Consider the following 23,056-nt stretch of genomic DNA (forward strand, 5'->3'; position numbering starts at 1 on the left):
TCGCTTATAATAAGCCGACATGGCAACGCTGGTCCTTCCTCCTGCCTGCCTGGAGGTGACAGATCAGATTGACGGAACTACGTCATGCAACAGCTGACAAAAAGGGACAACTGTATGTTCATATGGGGAAAATGCAACGTTGCTATTTTTAATTTTAGTAAATTTAAAATGAGTAAATTTAGTAAATATAATCGGCCCAAATTGCATTTCAAAAGTAAATTAAAATGTATAGTTATATTTCTTAAGGAAGCCTCATTGATTGATGATTACCCTGAGAGCATGCAGCTCAGCACAGCAGAACAGTCTGAACTGGACTGGACTCCCCTTAACCCCTTAACCCCTGGGCCCTGACCCCTTTTTTTTAAATGCATGGGATCACACAGCTTACTCAAACCTCAAATCCAAGAAAATGACATTTTTTTTACATTATTTTATTTATTTAAACATCTTGTATTGGGTCCCTGGCACAAACTAATTTCAAATGGGGGAAGGCGGCCAAATACATATAAATGTATGGGTCCTCCTTGGTATGAAAAGGTTTGAGAACCAGTTGACTGCAATATACTACTTAAAATGTATAATAAGGCTTGCATGAAACCCACACACACACACAGACAGACACACTACAGAGTAACGCAACACTCACCATCACTTCCTCCGGTCTTCTTCTCTTTGTCCCTCTCCTTGTCGTCATGTTGTGTTGAGTGCCGACTGTGCTTGGCAGCCTTGTGCGCTCCACTGTGCTGCTGCGCTTCTTCCCCTAGCCCTCCCCACCGTCACAACTGCTACACATATCCTCCTGTCCAGGTAATCACCTGGGCTGAGTTGAGTGACACTCAAGGTGTTGATGGGTTGTTGATTAATCATCAATCAATCAGTTCATCAGGCCTATGACAGGCCTACAGGTTTCTCACTTTCGCAACCCTTTGACCCACAGTCGCTATTTGGACCACATTAACCTACACAGTCAAAGCGGGTCAGTGGCCAGGCAGAACTTAGTTGCCAGCCCAGTATACCTCTCTTGTATTTGGGTTATTCTATCTTCTGCCAGGAAATCTGCCTTTCCCATCCATGGAAATAAGCAAAACTTTGCACATACATAGGTCCAGTCCTATGGCAAATTTCCTCAACTGGCATTGTGGGCTAATAATCCTGATGGTGGTGCACTGGTGCAACTACAACTGTCTAAACATGGGTCTTCAACAGGGGGTCTACAGAGATTCTACAGGCGGATGGGGGCAAATTTGTGTGTGATAGGAATGTCTTGTTTTGCCCCCCCAAAAAAATATGTCTGAAAATGTATATTAACATAATTCATCATATTATTTGCAAAGATAATGTATAACAAAACAAACAAAAAACATTTACACAACACTGATGATAGTGCTGTTAAATGAATCTATATGATGCCATAAAAGTTGCTGAATAACTTGGAGGCAACCCATACAGTACCCATACAGTATACTTACAGTATACACAGTATACAAGAAACATATGTGTGAATGAATACTTCCAATCTAGTCTCAAATCTCTCAACAGTCTTACAGACATTGATGAGACAATCAGCTAAATGTGATAAACTAGTTTTGAAAGCCTGGCAGCTGTTTCTTCTCTGAGAATGTTTCAATACATTAGTTTCTAATACAAGCAATGGATAAGAAAGCTAGGGGTTTATATATACAGCCAAGTGTAACATTATTTTTTATTGGAATTATACTGGCAATAAACCCAATAGATTTTATATGCAACACAATTTTATGCAATACGTAGCGGGGGGTCCCTGCTTCGTCTCTCTCTCAGCTAAGGGGTCCTTTTGCCTGATTGTTGCCTGAAGACTTATTACGGGGCCAGAGCTCAGCTCTGGACCTGTTTTAATATTGCCTGTATTCTGTTTCTTCTGCCACTTTTCGCAGTTCTGGCTGAACCGTGCTGTCGCTTTTTACGAAACTCGGCCATATGGTAGATGGTCATGAAAAACTATCAAGAAATAAATCTCACAATCTTTCGTCAAAAGGTGGCGCTATAGCACTCAATTGAAAATGCCAACTTTGAACAGGTACAACTCATGCCCTGTTTGACCTACAGCCATGAAACTTGGATACACACATGCGTCTCTTCATGCTGAACAACTTTCATCTTCTGACTTTTGACCTCTGACCTTTAGATCTCCCACCATTTTGAATTATATGAAAAACAGTTAAAACCTATCTCCTCCTGGGATTTTTGAGTAATCTGCACGAAACGTTTTACACATGAACTTTGGACCTATGCTGACAAACAAGCTGCAAAGATTTTCCATAAGTGAAAAAATGAAGCTTTAATGAGCCAATGAATATTGCAGTTTTATGACAATTATTCATCTGCCCCTAACACATACATGCAGACTCACATTTCTTTGAAACTTTGCGTTAATGTTGAGGGTCATTCCAAATATTACTGAAACCAATCTTACTCCAATTGGTCAAAGGGGGGCGCTATAGCGATTTTTTGAAAGTGCAAACTTTAAACAGGCAAAAGTCATGCCTCGTTTGGCCGACAGCCATTAAACCTGCTTACACATGTGCCTTGACTCATGAGGAACACATGTATCACGTTGACCAGTAAGCTCCGCCCTTAGATTGTCCGCAATTTTGAGCAGTTTGAAAAACACTTAAACCCAGGATTTTTCAGCTATTTGCGTGAAACTGTATCATCTGTGTGATCTCCTTTTTCACAGGTTCTTGTCTGTTGGTCCAATGGCTTCTCCCTTAAACGTGTGCCTCACAACCTGAAGGTTGCCAGTTCAAGCCTCACTTGATGCGGACTTCATTAAAGTTGCATTGCACACAACATGATTGTGTCAATTAATACATGTGCAATTGTTAAACATAACCTGAAATACTTATTTGAGAGGGTATGTTTTTGCAATGTATGACATACTTAATTCTGAAAATAGCCGATCTACAATCTCAAAACTTTTCAGATAGCAACGTGTTTCTGAGCTTGTAGATCGGCTGCTTTCACTGGTTCACTTTTATCTTCAACAGACAACCTCAGCCTGGTCAAAGCTATAGCACTATAGGTAGTGTTGCAGCCTGTCAATCCAAAGGTTGAGGGTTCGATTCCTTAATGGCAATAGGTAGACACGTCCAATCAATCCATTCTGCTTCCATCTTTCTCTCTTCAATCTATTGTTTCCATGTCTCTCTCTCTTCAATCTATTCCGTTTCCATGTCTCTCTCTCCGCCCTTAGATTGTCCGCAATTTTGAGCAGTTTGAAAAACACTTAAACCCAGGATTTTTCAGTTATTTGCGTGAAATGGTATCATCTGTCTGACCTCCGTTTTCACTGGATCAGGTCTGTTGGTCCAATGGCTTCCCGCTTAAGTGAATGTTTCATAACAACAAGGTTGCCGGTTCAAGCCTTACTTGGTGGAGACTTCATTTAAAGTGCATTGCAAACAACAAGACTGTATTAATGAATACATATGCAATTGATAAAGATAACATGAAATGCTTATCTGAGAAGGTATGTTTTTGCAATGTATGACATACTTCATTCTGAAAATAGCCGATCTACAATCTCAAAACTTTTCAGATAGCAACGTGTTTCTGAGCTTGTAGATCGGCTGCTTTCACTGGTTCACTTTTATCTTCAACAGACAACCTCAGCCTGGTCAAAGCTATAGCACTATAGGTAGTGTTGCAGCCTGTCAATCCGAAGGTTGAGGTTCGATTCCTGTTAATGGCAATAGGTTGAGATGTCCAATCAATCCATTCTGCTTCCATCTCTCTCTCTCTTCAATCTATTATGTTTCCATGTCTCTCTCTCTCAATTAATGCATGTGCAACTGTTAAAGGTAACATGAAATGCTTCTTGGAGAGAGTTGTTGAGATGTTTTTGCAATGTATGACAAACTTCATTGTGAAAATAGCCGATCTACAATCTCACAACTTTACAGATAGCAACGTTTTGTGAGCTTGTAGATCGGCTACTTTCACTAGTTTTCGTTCCGAGGAGACACAAAAATGCCTTTATTGGTAAATGGTTTGTGAACCAGTGATCTAGAGTAGTTCGGGACACAGAGGCTTGGTTCATAATGGACGGAAATACTTATAAATATCAACGGACACTACCAGTAATTGTGTCAATTAATACATATGCAATAAAGATAACCTGAAATGCTTATTTGAGAGGGTATGAAGTATGTATGACATACTTCATTCTGAAAATAGCCGATCTACAATCTCAAAACCTTTCAGATAGCAACGTTCTTTCTGAGCTTGTAGATCGGCTGCTTTCACTGGTTCACTTTTATCTTCAACAGACAACCTCAGCCTGGACAAAGCTATAGCACTATAGGTAGTGTTGCAGCCTGTCAATTCGAAGGTTGATGGTTCGATTCCTGTTAATGGCAATAGGTTGAGATGTCCAATCAATCCATTTTGCTTCCATCTCTCTCTCTCTTCAATCTATTATGTTTCCGTGTGTCTCTCTCTCTTCAATCTATTCCGTTTCCATGTCTCTCTCTCTCCCTCTCTTCAATCTATTCCGTTTCCATGGCTCTCTCTCTCTCTTTCTCTTCAATCTATTCCGTTTCTCCGTCTCTCTCTCTCTCTCTCTCTCTCTCTCTCTCTCTCTCTCTCTCTCTCTCATATCATCATGTAGATCAGCTACTTTCACTGGTTTCTGTTCCGAGGAGACTTACAATTTTCGGTAGATGGTTAGGGAACCAGTGATCTAGAGTAGTCAGCAAAACAGAGGCCTGGTCCATCAGGGACGGAAAGACATATATATCAACAGACACTAACAGGGTTATCATATCTATAGCTCAATGAGAAGAAAGGCAGCCCATGAGTCCGGAGGTCACTAGTTCGATCCCTGTCCCCGACGATGTGCTGAGGTGATCATGATTTGGCATTCTTGGGTTTACACATAGTGTTTCTTGAGGATAGGCTTAGGCGTTGTTTTACTGAGGTTAGGGTTAGTGATGGTTTAAAATGCTCATTTGTTAATTGCATGGTCTTCTTTCTCTCAAGTTCATTCTTCTATGTTTCTATGGCTTATTGTGCATATTACTTATCATTGCTTCTTTCTTTTTTCTTTCTGCATTCCCTGGCCCCGCTTATCGCTGCTTGCAGCTATATTTGTTTTTATTATGCCTCTGCCGGCGAAAGCTGTGGTCGTACGAACGTCCATATGTACATACAGTAGTATGTCCGTCCATATGCATGTCCGTCTGAACGTCCCGGCCTTGTGAACATCCATCCACAGGATGAAGTGATTCGAATTTGGTGGTCAGAGGTCAAAAGTTAAGGTCACTATTGCCTTCACTACATATTATAAGTGCAGTACCGGTTATCAAAGTACTTTATTTATTTTCTAAAACTGTGTTGTTGTTGTTGTTGCTGTTGCTGTTTTTGTTTTTGTTTTTGTTGTTGTTGTTGTTGTTTTAATAAATGTATTCAATATTGTGCAGTGTCCACTTTTGTTCAGGGTGACTTCCAGGCAGCCTGCTGTATGATGGCTGTCATGCCAAAAATGAGAGCTCATTTTGGGCATCGAATAGGAGAAGTGCAGACAGTCGGTGTTTGTGGTCCGTGGTTTAGGCCATCTGATGGCCCTCTCATTCAGTCTGACTAGATAGGCAGTTGGGTACTTTACTATTGAATTAATGACAGTTTTCTGGAGGAATAAAATATATTATTATTATTATTGATATAATTATTATCAAGGACCCCCAAGCTCCCATAAAATAGCATGACATATTTGTTTAGTCCAAAAATAAAAAGTTGAGAGTTAACTTAAATCACACTGACATCACTGAAGTTTTTCACAGAGATGGTTTAGTTTAGTTTTTGAAAAGGCTTAGTTTTAGTTTAGTTTTTATTAGGTTTAGTGTTAGTTCCCGTAGAGCCGAGCACCAAAAGTGTTTTAGTTTTTTATTGTAATATGGGGTAGTCAGGGGCGAGATTCAAAAAGCTCAGAAAAAAACTCAGCGAACATAGCGGATCTACAAGCTGAAGCTATTTTCACTATTTTTAAAGAAAAATATTGGATACTGAAAAATACTAAAACTATGGACATGATTTTAGTAACTTTAAAGGTAGGGTAAGTGATTTACTTTTGTTAAAATAAGTGTTAAATAGCTCTATATTCTGATAGTACTCATTGCTATTAGAGTGTTTGTTCAGTAAAAGGAGTCTCCATGTCTCCCCAGCTCTTTATTAAACGCATTTTCAGTACCCTCTCCTGATTGGCTTAAATGTTGTCACCTACCTGAAAATGTACATATATTCTGTTTACTAAAGAGCTGGAGAGACCCCTGTGACGGAACAAACGCTCTGTAGCAATGAATACTATCAGAATATAGTACTTAAACTTTTTGACAAAGAAAAACAAAAAAACAACAAAATTTCACTTACCCTATCTTTAAGTAAGTTTTATGAACAGACAATACCGTTTCAGTTGGTTATCAATTTTTTTGTTTTTTATTGTTTTTTCAGTTAACTAAAATGGGTTTTAAATTCTTGCTTTCGTTTTTTCATTTGAGTAAACTATAATAACCCTGGTGTGAGCAGCAGTGATTGGGTAGCTTGGCCTCCTATGGGATATTTTTGGAGGGGAGGGTGCAAGGGCTGCCTGTATTAGGAAATGGAGGTGGATGCTGGAAACTGACAGAGCACTGGTGGAATGAGAGTACACAGCAAAGTTCTCAGTGTTACTTTAACTCTGAGAGTGTGAAAATGGATCCTTGCAGGTCCATATTTACACTCTCAGAGTTAAATTAACACTGTGGATTCCGCTGAGTGGGGGGCAGGAGAGGCTCAAGTTTCATAGCCCTGGTTGGGAGCCTTGGTCCCCCTCAAACGCCGACCCACACAGCACTCTGACAGACGGACGGAGGACAGAAGGACAAGGAAAAGAGCAACAGAGAGACACCTGTGAGACAAAAACACATCAACAAAGTGAAGTAACAAAGAAAGCAAAGCAAAGCGTTAAAGAGAGAGAGAAACTGAGAAAGACAAGGAAAGGAAAAGGAGAAAGAAAACCCAGTGAGCAGAGAAAGGAAGGTAAATCAAATATTTACTCTGTTTACTGCAAATGTGTTTACTGCATACTAGACCATGGATTAAATTGGCTTGTTGAACACTTAGAAAAAAACAATAACCTTCAACTTGTTTTCTCAAACAGTTGATTGGGACCCAAAATGGTCTGATAAGTCACAGGCCAAGTTTAAAATTGGTTTGAAATCTACCTGTGTCCACAGCAAAATCCCCAGACTCCAGTGTTAGTTTAACTGAATAGATTCTTAATTAAAGATACATTTTAGTGCTTAAAAAGTAACTCTGAATAAGAGTGTCTGCTAAATGTCTAAATTGTAAATTGTACACACTGAAGATTTGGCTCTGGTTCTGAACCAGTGAGTTTGGACTCAAAAGTGGGTCACAGAGTCACACAGAAAAATACAACAGGAATATTGCATTCTTCCATATAGAATTAAGTGTGGGCTTCATAGTTAATTCAAAATGAAGGTCACAGCGTGAAAGCAATTGAGAAACGCTGTCCTGGATGACTGAGGCCCTCTTGCCCGTCATCAGTTATTTTACCTCATGCTTGAGTTCACACTTCAGGTTCAGTTATTTTATAAATGTCATACACAGTACTATAAGTGACTTTAACATGTCGGGTTGGGGAACACCATTAGCTGAACAGACTGTCGACCACTGCAACGTCCCCGGTACAATTCTGTCTGGAGAGTGGAGACCTGCCTTGCATGTCATCTCCCCTTTCTTTGATCAGCTTCCCAGCTACCTAAACACTCTCCTACCAAAATTAAGCAAATTGTCTGACTTAAAATTAAACACACTTTGCAATGACTGATAACAAGTACATATTGATTGTAACTGATCTGGAATCAGATTATGTGCTTGATCCTTGATCCATTATGCTGTCAACTCAATCACAGTTTTTTATGTTTCCTCCTTTTAGATCACTGTCAAATTAAGCATGAATGGAAACATTGAATGGCTGTGTTCACTAAAATGCAGAGATGGTAGTGACACCTACAGTGGTTGAACTAATTTCTACACTTAGCTTTAAACAGACATACATAAAAAGGAACACACACACACACACGCGCGTGCGCGCACGCACGCACGCACGCACGCACGCACGCACGCACGCACGCACACACGCACGCACGCACACACACACACACACACACACACACACACACAGAGTCAGCACCTATAAATACCCTGTTGAGATAGGCAGAGGAATTCTGTTATTGGCAACTTGGCACTGGATGGAGGTGGTGGAAAGGACATAAGTCGGCATTGTGTGTGTGTGTGTGTGTGTGTGTGTGTGTGTGTGTGTGTGTGTGTGTGTGTGTGTGTGTGTGTGTGTGTGTGTGTGTGTGTGTGTGTGTGTGTGTGTGTGTGTGTGTTCGTGTGTGTTCCCTTCATTGTACAGTGGGGAAGCTCCCACATCTTATCATTCTCCTGTCATGTTAGAACTGTGTTTTGAAATGCTTCGAAGTACATTAGATAGACTGACAGTAAACAACAGCTGTTCGCAGGGCTGTAAGTGATCATTGTTCCTGGCACCTGGGATTGTTTACTTACCCCGGACTGTGCGTCCCTAGCCTGGGGCCATATTTCTCAAACTGCACCTTTGTTCTGTGGTTATAAAGATTATCTTAGCGCTATTAAGATGCATTTTAAAATCCTATGCCTGGGGTGTCTGCCAATTTTCCACATCCCTCCTCTGATGGAGTTTGATTGAGCTTCACATCACGTTCTTCTTTCATGTTTTCACCTCCACTGTGCGCTTTCCTTTGATTTTCACCTTTGAAGCGACAGCTTTCAATATTCTTGCCTTTCTTTTTGTGACTTAAAGATTCGTTGCAGAGGGCCACAGGTTTTAATTCATGTATTTACCTCAACAAAGCTTATGTGAGCTTTTGTGTAATTTGTAAGTACTGTACCAGGACCTAAAGGTCCATGCAGATACCATGTATCCAAGTCCATAAATCTGGGAGTTGTTATAAAAAAGAAATCTGAATTCCAAATAAAAACAGGCGTTGTTTTTCTAGATATGATGTCATCCAACAGTTGCAATATCCGGCGGTTTCCCTACTCAAATTGTTCCGAAAGTACATCTATTCAACTGTTGCTGCTGAAGTTGTGTCAAGTCTAAACAAAAACAAACAGAAAAGATACCAGCTTACCTAAACTGGTGTGTGGTCTCTTCTGTAATTCCAAAAGGCACACTGCATGCCAAGCCTGTTCAGTGTTTACCCCACTGTCCTTAGCCAATAATGTTCCCAGTGTTGTGTACATTTTTATTCCCAGTTTCCTAAGCAGCAATCTCATCCAGCAACCATAATTTGAACATCCCAGAAAAATTATGACCAAAAAACAAACCATGCTATATCAGAAAGTATGGGGTGGCCATTGCTGAATGGGTAGATGTCCCCGATTTGCCTCCCGGCCTTAGTCTATGTGTTGAAGTGTCCCTGAGCAAGACACTTACCCCCAACTGCTCCACAGGTGCTGCCCCCCCCCCCCAGCACCCACTGCTCCTGTTACTGGGTTAATGCAGAGGACAATATACAGTGACTAATATTCAGTGACTCATTCAGTGACTCATATTTCAGTCTGGTGACCTAAATACTCTATAATACTAATATAGAACTATACACCTATGTAGCTGGACCAAATTATTATTAATTTAACCACAACTAACTACAGTGTGTCATTTATACAAACACTTGTCATAAAGTCTCTGTACTCAGCAGAAAAGGTGTTAAATGTCAAGCCTAATCTGTACTTACAGTATATGATTATGACAGTGTCGCTTGCCAAAAATAACAGATTGTCAACAAAAAAACACAATACCTCAGCGAGCGAAACTCTCGTATGACGATGTATAAATTAGCCTTAAATCTGAGAGTGTCAAAATTGATCTGCAAATCTGCATATTAGAGATATAGTTACACTCTGGGTTGTGTTTGATTTTCTGACACCACTTCCTCATTCTGTCGATCTACAGTATGAACAGTGGTGGAAAAAGTACTCAAATTTTTTACTTAAGTAAAAGTATCAATACTGCAATGCAGAAATACTCAGTTACAAGTAAGAGTCAAAGTACAAACGTATTGGTCTAAAAATGGACTTAAAGTACCAAAAGTAAAAGTACTCTTTATGCAGAATGTCCCATTTCACAAGTTTTCAAATGTATAAAATTCTTTTGAAAATAGCAGATCTACAAGCTCACAATGCGTCGCATCGGCTATTTTCAAATGGCCGAAATGTATATAGGGCTGAAGTGGGTAATGTATGTTTTGTAATAATAATCAAAATCTACTACTAGTAACTAGTAACTAAAGTTTTCAAATAATTGTAGTGGAGTAAAAGTAAAATATTTGCCTCTGAGATGTAGTGGAGTAAAAGTAAAAGTATTGGAAATACCACAGTAAAGTAAAACATTGTACACAAGTACTGTACTTGAGTAATTGTACTGAGTTACTTTACGCCACTGAGTATGAACTTGGGTGTTTTTAAATAACCCACTGTTTGGTGCGACTGCCGGCAGGGGGACTTATGAAGGAGGTCGTTCCACACATGGAGAGGCTGTGGGGAGATTTGGGACAGGACGAGAGTGACAGCTGCTGCTGGTGTCATATGAAGAGGTGGAGCTCACCCCGAGACTTAGTGAGAGGCCATAGTGACAGAATATGAGCTACCAAAGATGTCGCAATACGCCATCAAAACCTTGAAAGTGAAACCATAATCTCCAATGGCAGTGATAACCTTGCAACCTTGTTATATCATCAACTGATAGAGAATGGGAACAAAAAGTATTGATGAGAGCAGATTTTCTTTGCCAAAGAAAACTAGGGGGAAAAAAGAAAAAAAGTGAACAGGTCTGTGTTTTGGTCTCCATTACATGTTGTCAGCAAGTTGTCCTTGCCATGACCCCTGTAAAACAAGTGATCTACTGGGTCAAATGGCAAACGAGAGAAGAAGACATTAAAAACGTGTGCTGAGAGTAGGCTAATATTTCACTGTTTGGCTCTGACTGCACTGCCACTAGATAGTAGACAGTGAGGTAGAAAGCACACAGATGATGAGGAACATGTATTTGAGTGACCCTGATCTACAAAACACCTCTAATAAAAGCTATCAAACCTAAGAGAAATGTAATCCTATTTTTAACCTTTTACAAAAAAGTTGCAGTATCAACTCAACACACCATTGTAATCCATGATGACATTTTGTCCTTCTTGTAATTTATAACTCTGTATGAATTTATGAAAAACGGCATTAGTATTCAATAAAATCAATAAAAAATATCCTTAATACATAATGCAGGTCTACATATTAGTTTGTAACAACGATATCTGGGTACAAACACTACATTTGTGCACACGATAGTCATATTCAGGAGTGTATGATAATAGTATTATTAGGTACATGCCTTCCCATGTGTTAATTAATACTGGAAATCCTGCAAATCATTGCCCAATCTATCGGAACAACATTCCAAGTGATAATACTGCTTGTAGAAGAGAACACACTGGAGCAGCTCGGACAATTAAAGCCTTTTTTTATTAAGGTGCTAGTACAAATTCTCTATTTGTACTGAAGCATAGATGAGAGCCATAGTGATCTGCCAAACAAACAAAAGCACTTGCTAAGCCAGTGATTCAGTCACATGAAAATAACCCTCACACAACTCATTAGACCTGAGAAATATCTGGGACCAAGCTTCTTGATAGGAGGCACAGCTGTTCTGTCAGACACTATACTAGGATCCACCCCACCCCCAATGCACAAGCAAATATAACAGCACAACACACTGGACCATGGCAGAAAAATACCTCTGTTGGGCATGGGAGATATACTGTAACATGGAGGAGATGATAACCTGAACTGTGTGAGGCAATATTTAGTGAATATAACTCAAATCCAAAAGGTTGAGAGATGACATACAGTAAGAGCTCATATTTCAGTCTGGTGACCTAAATACTCTATAATACTAATATAGAACTATACATCTATATAGCTGTATAAGATATAATATGTTTTACACATAATCAGTCTGTTTGAAGGATTAAAGATTAGTTTGTAACTGTGAAAATGCTGGAAATGTTTGAAACCATCAAACTAAGTGAACAAACAAACAAATAAATAAATAAACAAACAAACAAACAGTAATAGATCCTTGTTTGAATGGATGCCAGATCCAAGATCAAATTATACTTCCACACATACAATCCAGACAAACAACAAATAGTAAATCAATTATGTACACAATAAAGCTACTCACTCACAAGGCTTGTAATTAAAATATGATGTGTCAGGGAGACTACAACTACACTAGATTATAAATTGTGCAATATGTAACACTTTCACCACATCTTACATATTTGCTTGAGTGTATAGGTTACTTTAAATAATAAGCATGTAGGTGAATGTATTTCTTCCCGAGCTTTCCTTTAATGGTTTTCATGATTTATGTTATATCTGAACTTCTTGTCTGTCTCCTGTATCAGGAAGAGAGGTGTTTACAAACAGTGGCAGTGACCAAAGGATTGACTAGTGCAGTACCAGTTGCACTATGTACTGTACTATGACATCAGTACCTGTTGTAGGAGTACTTAGTATATTACCAATTATCAGAGTAATTGGAGGCCAGTCAGTAATCTATGATGCAATTTTAAGTTAATGATATTAATCATAGTACATTCTATGTTGAAGTCTGTAAAAGAGGTCAAACTAACTTTTGTATTTATGCAGTGGACTTTTCTATACAATAATATAAAAATGATCTTCAGCACTTGTAGCTTTCCTCTAATAGTAGCATTACTAAGACATTTCATGTTTATAAAACAACAGACATGGGCAAGCTATATGTTGTTATGTCTGGAGACTGAAAGACAACATTATATCTCAACACATGACAAACACTTACTAATGTGACATTTTGACAACCAATTATTTAGAAATGAATTCTGGTGGGTATTAAACCCTCTGATTTAATATTTCTCTTCCCTGCGTTTTTTATTTCCCAGATCATAAAGAAAATGTCCGGTTTGTTTAATCAGATATGACCTTATGCTTCCCATTAGTTTTCCATTTGCAATGACCCGTGAGAGGTTGCCAACAGTGGTCCATTGCAAGCATGAATAAGATTCCGCAGTTGCTCTGCGGCTGAAATACACAGTGTGTGAGAGCACGACTACTAGGCCACATGTATGTAGTGCTGCTGATCAACCACAAACCTGACCCTGACTCTCGTCCATTTCTGGAAGACCCCAACAGGCACCCGCACCTGTCAGTCATACAACCAAGCCCCCTTTCTCTTTTTTTAAGATTTATTTTTGGCATTTTTATGCTTTATCCAGACAGGACCGTGTGTAGAGAGACAGGAAATCAAGGGCAGAGAGACAGGAGAGACACGCAAGACTTGTAAACTAGTTAATGGGCTTGATGTGTCCACAGCAGCCTAGATGTTTTTTTATTTATTTATTAAGCACTATTACTATGAATTACTGTGTAATTACTCCTTTTAACTGTACTTTGCAAAAGAAAATACTAAAAACTTTCTCCACTCTGCACTCTTTCCAGGTGTTGTGTGCTGCGTTGCACTGAAACTGATCTACCAACCAAGATTCCCACCATCTTCAAACACCTGTGTGTCTGTGAATGTGTATACTTCTCTCTGTCAGTCTGTCTGTCTGTCTGTCTGTCCGTCTGTCTGTCTGTTCTTACCTTCTGATTCAGTGAAGGTCAGTAGCTGAGTGCTTGTGTTTTGTTTTTCTGTCAGTGAAAGGAAGTCAGTACTTCAGTCTCTCAGTATCAGGAAACAGTCAATCGTTAGACTTAGTTGATTAGTTGGACAACCTGCAAGTGAGCTAGAGTCCCTGTCTGTCGACAATCAAACTTCAACTACCGTAACTTAAGGAAAATACCCACTGTGTCTAAGACAGCCTTTAACTCATCTAAGTTAGCTTATACCACAACAACCAAACACCATGGCCCCTAAGAAGAAGGCCTCACGTCCCAAGAAGGTTGCTGCAGACACCATCGCTCAGGTGGCCGTGGAAACCAGCACCATGCCCATGTTGAAGGTAGAAAGCCGTGGCGATGGCGTGGTGGTCGTGGAATCTGTGGCGAACAAGATCGAGCAGATGGCAGCGCTGGACATCGTTCAGCTCAACAGCCTCAACCTGCCCTTCCCCCCGCCCGTCATCAAGCCTGGTGAGAGAGGCTTGGGCCTGGGCAGCGAGTTGACCCGTCCCCTGCATGGCAACGCCCTCCTGGAGGAGCTGAGCAAGATGCGTCAGGAGAGGTAGGGGTTGTTATCTACTGTACAGTGTATTGGAGCTGTTATCCCTCTTGTGAGGTTTCGTCCCTTCTTTTCCCATAAAGTTTTTTTTTTCTTGGGAGTTGCTTCTTGCCCAGTTCATCTGCCTTTGTATGCATTCATTGTCTCCTTTCCTCTCTTTTTTCTCATCTCCTCTCCTCTCCTCTCTTCAGATTCCTCACTGACTTGGAGCTGGCCTGTAAGACCAAAGCCTTTGACGTCCATAAGCTGGTCATCTCATCGATCAGCCATTACTTCAGGGAGATCCTGGCCAAGGATCCAGGAATGAAGCGCCTGGAGCTGCCCTCCCTCTCCCCTCTCGGTAGGCCTACTCAAAAACATTTTAAGTCAACTACGCAAGAAGAATACAAATTTACAATATCCCACAATGTGTTTGTCATTGACACCATTTGTTCAATTGATCACTCCATCCATCCATCCGTATGTCCAACATATTTATCCATCAACTTATCTCACTCATCTTCTCATTGAAATATTTCTCCATCATTTATGAATCTGTGATGGAGTAAGCCTGACTGAAACTTTATCTCCCATGTCCACAATGGACCTAGCTTTGGCTGACTGATAAACATACGGAGAAAACTCCTTTTCATTGATGAGTGATCCAGTGACTCCTTCTTATCTCTTACTCCCCTTAATCCCTCCATACCTCTAGGGCTGGCCAATGTGATTACGTTTGCCTACCTGGGACGGGTCCACATGTCCCTGTACACCATCGGTTGCACCGTCTCAGCAGCAGCCACGCTGCAGATCCCGCAGCTCCTCAAGATGTGCATGGACTTCCTCCTAGCTGAGCTCAACGTACAGACATGCGTCTACATCTGGAACATCGCTGCCGCCTACAGCCTGCTGCCCGTGCGCGATGCCGCTCGCCGCTTCGTCCTGGAGAACTTCATGGCATTCAGCGAGACGCCGCTGTTTACCCAGCTCACCCTGGAACAGATCAGTGCCTTCCTGAAGGATGACACCCTGATTATGCCCTCTGAGGTCACCGCCTTCCAGGTCGGTGTAACTTCTAGGTCAAAGGTCATAGAATTGGGGTTAGAGGGATAGTTCAATTACAGCAGTTCTAGGGCCCGTTCAGTCAAGTCAAGATGTAGATGCCCTTCAAGCGAAAGTCTTGTACCATGTTTTTTGCCAGTATTATTCCAATACAAAATAATGCTAAGCGCACAGCTCAGTCAGCTATTTATATTTAACTACATTTGGCTGTATATATAAACCCCTAGCTTTCTTATCCGTTGTATGTACAGTATTAGAAACTAATATATTGAAACATTCTCAGAGAAGAAACAGCTGCCAGGGATTCCCTTTTCTCCACAGCCTACCATCACTTTCAGTAACATATCCAAGACCAGTCCGACCTCTCTGCAACCAAAGCCAAGGCTATTTCCAGCCGGACCTAAAAACAGACCTTGTGGTCAGCTCTTGGGAGCAAAGCACAGATGCATGAACCCAAGCCAGTCACCTGCAGTGTAAATGTGAACAGAAGTCCCCCCAATATAACTCACTGTACTGTATGAAGATTACTTTATAAATGACACCGTCACAGACTCAAATAGCTAAGAAGAGGCCAAGGAAATAGGGAAGTGGCGATAGCTGTATTTATAAACAGCTCCAAATGTGAGTCTGTCATTGCAGCACTAACATAATTCATATATTTGAACCAAGTCAACCCACACCTTTTTATTATTAGATTGTAATCAGACGAGCCACCAGTTCAGTGGAATAAATGCCTTCTCCAGACTGTTCACTTATTAAGAGATGTTCGATGGACATTGATTGTCATGTTTGTACCAACAAGATTGTATATAATAAGTTCGTATCGTCTATACAACCTTCATGTACAAAACATTCCTCTCCATGTGCAGTTGGCCATGAAGTGGCTGGACTTTGAGCCAGAGCGGCAGCTTCACGCCGCAGAGCTCCTGTCCCACGTGCGCTTCGAGACCATCCCAGCCAGCGAGTTGGTGAGCCAGATCCAGCCCGTGGCCCGCATGATGCTTGACCCTCAGTGTCACCGCCTGATGGTGGACGCCATGAACTACCACCTGCTGCCCTACCAGCAGAACACCCTGCAGTCTCGACGGACGCAGGTTCGTGGTGGGCAGCAGACCCTGCTGACGGTCGGAGGTCGCCCTGCTATCACCGAGCGTGCCCTCAGCCGTGAGGTGAGTGTTGCGAGTCAGAGGGAAGGGATGGTGTTTGATTCATTTGAGTGAATTAAACACTGTGTCACCATTACAAACAGACAGATAAAAACACTCTTCGTTGTGACCTGCTCTCACAAAAACGAACCATTGACTCCTGTATCCAGGTGCTGTGGAGGGACCCTCGTGAGGGCGGAGCTACCTGGCGCCACCTGTCCCAGCTTCCTGCCAAGAGCTTCAACCAGTGTGTGGCTGTAATGGACGGCTTCCTGTACGTGGCTGGAGGAGAGGACCAGAACGATGCACGTAATCAGGCCAAGCACGCCGTCAGCACCCTCAGCAGGTACCTGAACACAGCTTCTAAAGGGGGCCGTTCAGCCAAATGTTTTGTGAATGTAATGAAATGAAATACTTAACCACATGAACCCCAGCATCCCTATTCTGGGCATGTCATGATAGGCGAACAAAAAGAAGATCTACAAATAAATAGGCTATTTCCCGCAGAGATTCGGTGTAGAGGGGGAAAAGAAGGGGAACCCTGTCAACTGAAGTATATAGGGTTTAAGTGGTTAATAGATACAGTACATAACAGCCTTTTTGTGCCTATACACATACAAATTTAGGGCATTTACAGTAGCAGACGCTCTTTTCCAGAGCAACTGTTCCAACAAGGCATCCCATTGAAGCCATGGAGAATCAACAGCTAACAGATGTGACCTTTACCATTGCCAGTGTGTGACCTTTTATATGACCTGGCACAAAACCCCACATAATAATAATAATAATTCTGTTCTCTCTGTGTTTTTCGTCTCCACCAGGTATGATCCTCGCTTCAACACCTGGCTCCACCTGGCCAGCATGCGCCAACGCCGCACCCACTTCTCACTGGCCGCCACCGGTGGACGCCTGTTCGCCATCGGCGGCCGCAACGTGGAGGGCCTGCTGGCCACCATCGAGAGCTACCTGCCCTCGTCCAACACCTGGCAGATCCGCGCGCCCATGGATGTGCCACGCTGCTGCCACTCCAGCGCCACTCTCCTCTCCGGAGACATCCTGGTGACAGGCGGCTATATCAACTGCGCCTACTCGCGCTCCGTGGCGCACTACAACCTCGAGACCGATTCCTGGAGCGAGAAGGCTCCCCTGGAGACGCCCCGTGGCTGGCACTGCTCGGCCACATTAGGCGGGAAGGTGTACGTGGTGGGAGGGAGCCAGCTGGGGCCCGGTGGCGAGCGTGTCGACGTTCTCTCTGTGGAGGTGTACTCCCCCGAGAGCGGCACATGGAGCCGCGGTGCCCCCCTGCCCCTCGGCGTGAGCACAGCCGGCCTGTCGCCGTTTGCCGAGAAGCTGTACCTGCTCGGAGGGTGGAACGAGGCGGAGAAGCGTTACAAGGCGGCCGTCCAGACGTACGACCCCGACACGGACAGCTGGTCCGCGGCTGAGGACCTGCCAGAGCCCACGGTGGGAGTGTCCTGCTGCACCCTGACCCTCCCGCCTCGCTCCGCACCACGCAGGCAACAGCACCGCAACACCCCGGCCAACGAGGAGCAGACTGCAAAGAACAGGAGCCGAGAAAACAGCACGGCCCCATCACAGACCATCACCGCCTAGACAGAGAGAGGTGGGGAGAGAGAGATGAAGGGAGATGTGGAGAGCTAGAGAGAGTGCAGAAATGAGATACAGAAAGATATGGAAGAGCGATGGAAGATATGCAGGGGCATCTGGATAATGCCAGTTCTTTTTTAATTTTTTATTTTGCGACACGAGGCTAAATGGTCAATAGAAAAGGGAATTGGTCAGATGTTTAGGCAGTAGAGCAGGTGGAGGCATAGAGGAGGGAAGACGGGGAGGAGAGGAACAGAAAGCCGCAGCTGTATACTAGCTTGTTTAGTACAACGTAGATCAAGGTACTGCACATTAGTGAGCTGGATGGACAGGCCTGTGTGGTTGGCAATTGTTGGTCAAATGTGAATCCTTTTTAGTCGTATGCATGTGAAGATGTCCTTCCATAACCAGGATGGGGTATATATACACAGTAAAATCCGGAGAGTTAATTTAACACAGGATTTTGCTGTGTAATTCATAAAACTCTGAAAATGAATGTATACGTGTCTGAAAGTGCGTGTGCTGTATTTCAGGGTGAATGTCAGGGATGTATGAAGATTAGAAATTGAGCCATTCAGTCTTTTTTTGGAAACACTGCAATTGTAATAATTCTCCATTGACTAACTTGAAACACTTATCACAAAATATAGAACAATTCAACGATGACCATGCAGTGTTTTTGTTGTATTACTTACTGTATGTACTGTAATATATTTATCAGCGGTAGTCTAGGTCAATAGACAATGGTATGGTAAAATAAAATAAAACGTTATTGATGAAATATTTAAATGTTTTATACGTGCAATTAGGAAGAAAGACGTACGGTACGGTAGAGACAGGAGAGGATGGCACTGTAAAATCAGTAACACAGCTGGGCTTTATAACTAGAAAGAACATAATGGATTTTATAATAATTTAATCGACACTAACGTTAAAAGGTAACCACAAAAAAAGAAAAGAAAAAGAAAAAGAAAAAAAGGTGGAGCAAGAAAATGGAACAAGCAGACATACTGTATTGTACATTGACAATGCACAAAATGTTTGCTACCCATCTGTGTTGGAGTTTCAATACATGCCATCCTCATTTTCAATTAAAGTGATGACGAACTCCACCAGCTGAGGAACTGGTGAAACTCTATAGGGCAGACCACCACATGGGAACAGAGCACTAGATTGGGATGGGTTTACTTTAGATAGAAGCTCAGTGATGGTTAATGATATCAATCATTCAACCATGTGATGAAATTAAATTAGGCTAATCTGGCTTATTTGATTGGATAAATCCCTCTGTATATAGTGTATATCTCCTTCTTGCTACATGACGATAGGAGCTGCAGGCGGTGTACAATAAGGTGTTAGTGTTTGTGAGTCGACACTAAAGCACTGGAGCCTGAGGGTTTCACTGAATAAAGCCAACCTGATCAAACCTATGCCTGTTGTTTGCCTATTTTTGAGTATTGAACAGACACAGCTTAGACTGTAGACCACCGAAACAGAATGTCAGCCACAGCACATTAAGAGAATACCATAATAGCCTAGTCAGAGTCTATTTTGTTTGGCACCTTCTAGTCCAGGGTTTCTCAAAGTGGGGGAAACTGAACAAACACTCCAGTAGTCTATAACAATTACTATCAGAATATAAAGCTATATAACACTTATTGAATATAAAGCTATATAACACTTATTTTAACAAAAGAAAATCACTTATCCTACGATTAAACCCTTATACTTAGTAAAAACAGACCTGAACTGCACGGTACCTGGTACGTTCTTTTTCAATCTACACCAAATTGGGGGCAGCGTAGCTGAATGGTGAGTCTGCCTGGGGAACCGCAGTCCCCAGTTGTCCCAGGTACGATTCCAAGCCTGGCCGGCAATGGGTTGAATATGACTGGTCGAAGTATCCTTGAGCAAGACACCTAAACCCTAACTGCTCCACGCCCCTTGTGGGCAGCGATCAGCTGGGTTGAGCTGAAACTGAATTCCCCCCCCCGGGAGCAAGTAGGTCATATTATTATCGCTTTGCCCTCTATTGCAAATCTACAAACTCACAAGCTTGTAGATCGGCTATTTTGGTGAATGTTCCCACCCAGAACGGGGATGCTGGGGTTCAAGTGGTTAATATCAAGTATAAACTTATTTTTTAATCTGTCCTAATAGTCAGGCAGCTATTGTAAGAAATCACATTGACTAGTGGAGAGGAGTGCACTTGCCTTGGCGGTGGGGTGATAGCCTAACATATTTCATATCAAGACAAAGACCAGACAAATCTCACTTGGTGTTCACCATGAAAATATGGCCAGTTTACTCACATTTTTAGCTTATACTCCACCAATACACAGAAATATTGATATTTAGATATAAAACATGTTCAACTTGTTTCTGCTCATGTTACACAATTTGAGATGGATCTTCATTGTTGAATTACCTATATTTAATATCCACAAGCTCAGTGAGTTTGTAGATCTACTATTTTCACCATACTATGTCTACTATGAAGCATAGGCAGTCGTTTTTGGGGTATAGTATTTGCTGCAGTACATTTGCACACAGTATATAACATTTGTCTGCTGCATTTATATTGATCACATCAGTGGTTTGGACTGTTTTATAGTCCCTGAGCAGCCAAGTCAACAAATAACACCTAGGCTCCAACAGGATATTAGGTTCAAAGACTTTCCGGTCCTCTAAATCAGCTGCATCTCAAGTTCTCAGTCTCAGTCTTCTTCATTGCTAGACATATTACGAGGATCCTTTCAATAAAGAGCAAGGCGTGACTTGACTCTTTTCTTTATAGTGGCTTAAAATATTTGATATACGTTTTCCATATCTCTTAAAGTAGTTCTGTAGTTTACATTGCATCCTTTAAAAAAGTTGAGTTTTGACAGTTCACATGATAGTAAGGCCACGGAAAACAGCCATACTTGTCCATTCTTAAATAGTAGGTTGACCCCACAGTATTAGGTACTCCTGCTTCATGATCATTCATTTTAAAAGTGAGATGATGCACTCTGAAATGCTGCCTGCTACACAAGGTCCCCAAATTAGCACTGACTTCATCTTAGGCCCAACTGGCCACACTCAAGATAACTTAAGAGAACTTCACTAGCAACCACTGCCCCCATGAGGTAAAATATTGAACTCCACCAATGCTAGGCATTCACCCTTCTGGTCATTTCTACAGCACATTTCAACAATTCAATTTAGGGTTTAGTGTCAACATTACTTAGTCTGTTTTAAAGACTCTGCATAATGAAAACTGTTTATTTTCTAAGTGTGAATATTACTGCAATTTGCAATGAATATCTTTAATTCTTGGCATAAACAAGAAATTCCTTAAGGAAAAACTGCACCACCATTTGACTACATATTCAGTAGTTACAAGTTCACTTATGGAACATTTAAATATAAAATACCAATGTCAGCAAAGACAACAGCACAAACAGGCATTTTTTTCTCCTTTTTATTAGTTTGTTACAAACAACAACATTCAAAAAGGTGGTGGTGTCCTTTACTTGCCGGGGAGGATGATGCCATCATACTAAAAAAGACAAAAACAAAAATAATCAAAATGTTTTCCTGGGACATCTGGGAGAGTTAGGGTTGTACATGAATACATAAATTGATGTGAATTACAACTTCAGTCAAGTTTGCTGCATATAAAATAAATGTTATATTTTTGACTGTTGGGTTAACATATTTCAAAACATCTTTGAGTTCATATAATTTGTGACAAGCATTTAGCACAATTTTGTACATTGTAATTTTATGGTCTAAATCTGATCAAGACAATCGTTTGTTTCAGCATTTCCAATTAAATTTGACCACTGACATTTTCTGTGACATCACACACACACACACAGGGTTAACCACACTGAGTAACATGTAACACTCACTTTCTGCTGGAACCAGCGCATAGACTCCTCCTTGCGGATACGGTGCTTGTAACCGATGCGGCCCCTTTTCCGCTTCTTGTCAGCAATGCTGAAACCAGGCCTGCCAAGGACCTAAAACACAAAAATGCAATCATGAACTTCAACAATACAAGAATAGAATTGTTGCATCTATTGTTTGGGCATTCTGGCTGGTCTTTGTGACAGCACTTAATTGTTTGTCAAATAGTGTATGTTAAAAAGGACCAAAGTGCTCATTTATACCGATTCCACCAATCCATCTACAAGTAAAGCAGGTCAGATGCATCCACATAACTATTATTTTACAAATATAATAAAAAGGTTCATTAGCAAACCCTTACTGGACACATCTGAATTGTCCATAATCACAAAATAAAATTAACCCTTGACACCTATGGTCTAGATACTCACCACGTAGAAGTCCAGTCCGTAGATACCAATGCTGGGGTCATACTTGATGCCCAGATCAATATGTTCCTGGATGCCGAACCCGAAATTCCCCGTATCAGAGAAGTTGTTCTTCCTCAACTCGTACTCACGCACCTAGAGGAAGAGCAATGCAACTTTATGACCTATGAAATACCAAGTGCATGCAACACAGCATCTAGCAGAATTATACCCGTCAGCATGTCTGGCAAGACAATATGTAAAACCTACCCACTTAAACCCCATACTTGGATTCCCATTGACTCTACACTAAATATCTTCGCCGCCGTATTGCGTTGCAAGCTTGTATTTTTACCAAATGTTCACCCCAGAATGGGGATGGTAGGGTTCCAAGTGGCTAGTTTACCTTGTGTCAGGCAACTGTAATGGCTGGTTTCAAGTTTGGGTACCGTTTAGCCACGGTCAACAACAGTTGGTCATTCCTTAACTTAGATGGCACTTTGGCCACTGTCCTATAAAGAACACTAAGGCCATAATAAAAATCCTATTGTGGAGTTAGCTAAACTTGTGTGTTCATAAGGTGTATGACCCTAAAAGGTGAATTATGCCATGTGTGCCAAGGT

At 41.5% G+C, this 23,056-nt stretch overlaps 2 protein-coding genes across 2 annotated transcripts in view; one reads left to right on the forward strand and one right to left on the reverse strand.

The window, feature by feature from the left end:
• rpl11 (ribosomal protein L11) overlaps window positions 1-23,056 on the reverse strand; it is a 68,095-nt gene that overhangs the window by 42,241 nt on the left and 2,798 nt on the right. Inside the window, exons 4-6 of the mRNA XM_080441559.1 lie at window positions 22,458-22,589; window positions 22,029-22,139; window positions 21,639-21,673 (exon numbers count right to left, since the gene is read on the reverse strand). Coding sequence (XP_080297685.1) covers window positions 21,644-21,673; window positions 22,029-22,139; window positions 22,458-22,589 — 273 coding nt within the window. The 3' untranslated portion in view covers window positions 21,639-21,643. The remainder of the gene's footprint in view (window positions 1-21,638; window positions 21,674-22,028; window positions 22,140-22,457; window positions 22,590-23,056) is intronic.
• Window positions 6,805-19,562, forward strand: klhl43 (kelch-like family member 43). Its single transcript, XM_080441300.1, has 7 exons — window positions 6,805-7,053; window positions 13,618-14,341; window positions 14,530-14,678; window positions 15,033-15,379; window positions 16,249-16,548; window positions 16,695-16,870; window positions 17,346-19,562. The coding sequence occupies exons 2-7, from the start codon at window positions 14,025-14,027 to the stop codon at window positions 18,136-18,138; spliced, it is 2,082 nt and encodes a 693-aa protein (XP_080297426.1). The 5' UTR covers window positions 6,805-7,053; window positions 13,618-14,024; the 3' UTR covers window positions 18,139-19,562.

Source organism: Gymnoscopelus braueri (assembly GCF_963280865.1).
Source record: "Gymnoscopelus braueri genome assembly, chromosome: 11".
NCBI lineage: Eukaryota > Metazoa > Chordata > Actinopteri > Myctophiformes > Myctophidae > Gymnoscopelus > Gymnoscopelus braueri.